The sequence below is a fragment of the Myotis davidii genome, unplaced genomic scaffold (genome assembly GCF_000327345.1).
Source record: "Myotis davidii unplaced genomic scaffold, ASM32734v1 scaffold370, whole genome shotgun sequence".
Taxonomy (NCBI): domain Eukaryota; kingdom Metazoa; phylum Chordata; class Mammalia; order Chiroptera; family Vespertilionidae; genus Myotis; species Myotis davidii.
Window position 1 is genome coordinate 8,347,289 of NW_006288615.1, and position 2,643 is coordinate 8,349,931.

Genomic DNA, 2,643 nt, shown 5'->3' on the forward strand with positions numbered 1-2,643 from the left:
TTCCCTCCTCCCACCGCTACCTTTTCTTCATAAATCTTCTTGATCCGAGCCACAGCCTGAGCCAGCTGCTCCTTCTCCCCAGTGAAGACAATTTCTGTCCGGTTGACGCTGGGTGGGGGGATGTTGATGCGCGTCCCTGTTTCTTGCATGATCTCACTGACGAGTCGATTATAAGGCCCAGCGATGAAGGGATGGAATGCCTTCTCCACTTCTAGCCTCTCTACAGCACGTTTATCCTGGAAATGAAAGGACACAGCTGAGCACAGGTCTGGGCACAACCTGGACAGATAGGGCCTGTTGGGGTCAAGGCTGCCATATGAATACTAGGTCCACAGTTGGCCTTACCTGCTCGGCAGAGATGAGCAGGACTTCGTGGCGAGCTTTCTCGATGCCCTCTTTGGTGCCAGTGATTCTGATCTGGTTACTTGCATCATCTGGGCGTGGGATTTGAATTTTGGTTGCCGTTTTTAGCTCCAAGTCTTGTAGTTTCTCTCCATTTTTACCAATAACAAAGCGATGATGTTCTTTGGGAATGGCAACAGTTGCTGAGGCCTACAATAGGTAGAGAAACAAAGAAAATAAAAGTATTTGTAGGTTATGAAAAAGCATGTTTTTCCATAATATTCTCTCCGGTTAGAATGCAAGTCTCACCTGATTTTGCCTAGCCAACCCCCATTATCCTTTAGAATAGTCTCAGGTTAAACATCACCTTCTTGGGAATGCTTTCCCAGACCTCCTGACTAGGGTAAGTTCAAGTGTGGTATGACCCGGGTCACACTTTCAGCTATCACAATTATTTAGAGATAATTCTTTATTCAACATCTTCTCGGCCCAGCTACAAGCCACCACTAAGACAGGGATATTCAAGTTCATCTGTCTTGTTTTCCATGTTGGTGACTCCTAACACCATATTGGGACATCGTAGGAGGCAGGGACGTACTGACAGACCAGATTCATTTCTGTTTCTGGAGTACTGGGCTACCTTTTTCAGATATAAACCCTATGTCTATTAATAAACTTTTCTACCTGTCTCTTTTACAAGCAAATAAAACAGACAACTCATCTGAGTAAAGAAAATGGAAACAATCTAAACCCTTCATCTTGTATGTCAAACTGTCAGAAATCAACCAACTTCCTGAGGTCAGAGAGAAACCTGGGAGGAAGATGGCCGTTTCTAGTCTTTCTAACTCTGTACAGAGAACAGCCAGCAACTTAAAAAGAAGCAAACCATTAAGGTTCCCACCACTGTCCCAGCAAAGTCACAGATCAGCCAGCTTCTCTTCTCCCCCAAGGTGTACAGTTTCACACAGAATATTCAACATTTACAACAGAAACCGTTAAATTGTATCACAGAGGCAACAGAAAAGGTCCTCACTTCACAACTAGCATAGAAACTAAGACCACTGGCTTCTACACTGTGATCAAATGAGGTTTAGTCCAAAAATGATTCAATATTAGGAAATCCATTTATATAATTCAGAATATTTTTGGATCTATGAAGAGAAATAATTAAATGATCATGTCCACAAAATTTAAATCCATCCATGATAAAAATTTACAAGAAAATAGAAATCAATGGATATTCAGTTGACCCCCTTGAACACAGGTGTAAACTGCACAGGTCCACTTATATGTGGATTTTTACTATATTTTTTAACATGACAAAATACATTTACCTCAGCCCCAAAGCTCTACTTAATGGGAAAGTGCTTGTTTAGGCCATGCACTGCCCGCACCATGACTTTACCTCCACTGGAGCAGGTCCCCACACAAGAGGGGCACAGGCTGCACAGGAAGAGCACCTGCCCACACAGCCTCGAACCCTGGGAAACTGCTGCTTTATTACATTTTTCTTACTGTCTATAACAGGAAGGCAAAATTAGAATACGGAAGTCAACAGCCTTTGTTTTTTATAACAACTGATTTTTATTTTTTAATTGAATTTAGAGAGAGGAAGGGTGAAAGAGGAAGGGAGAGAGGGAGATATCGATCAGTTGCCTCCCACATGGACCCCGACTGAGGATCAAACCCCCAACCCACATATGTGCCCTGACCAGGAACTGAACCTGCCACCATTTGGTGTACAGGAGGACACTCCAACCAACTGAGCCACACCCACCAGGGCCAGAAGCCAACAGCTTCATCTTAACTAAAAACAACCGGGTTAGAAAATGTATGAAAAAGACCGCCCTTTCCAATAGGCAAAAGAAAGGATAAAGACAATAAAGTAGTTAGACTATAAGCCAGTAAAAGAGGTGGAATGTAGACATTAGCAATCAGAAAACATCCCTTAGGAGGTCTAATGCAACTGTGAGCAAAAGGCTGATTATAAAGTTTGCATGTAAACAAAAAAGAATACAACAGACAGGAAAACCCTAAAAAAGAACAGTACGGGAGAGATGGGAAACACTGTACTGTATACACATGAAAGTATAAAACCATCAATACTAAATCAGGAGAACACTAGCACACAGAGATCCCAAAAGGTCAGAAGTGAAAACCCAGGAACGTATCCAAGTTAATATGAACATTTAGAACTTGATATAAACAGCCACTCAAAATCAGTGGGGGGAAATTCTTTTAGGCCATGCACTGCCAGCACCACGGAACTGATTTAAAAAAAAATATTGATGATGGGAAAGC

At 42.3% G+C, this 2,643-nt stretch overlaps 1 protein-coding gene across 2 annotated transcripts in view; it reads right to left on the minus strand.

Moving 5' to 3' along the window:
* Positions 1 to 2,643, minus strand: part of HDLBP (high density lipoprotein binding protein) — a 74,053-nt gene that overhangs the window by 23,156 nt on the left and 48,254 nt on the right. For both annotated transcript variants that reach the window (XM_006760528.2, XM_006760529.2), the window contains exons 6-7: positions 346 to 552; positions 21 to 236 (exon numbers count right to left, since the gene is read on the minus strand). In XM_006760528.2, coding sequence (XP_006760591.1) covers positions 21 to 236; positions 346 to 552 — 423 coding nt within the window. The remainder of the gene's footprint in view (positions 1 to 20; positions 237 to 345; positions 553 to 2,643) is intronic.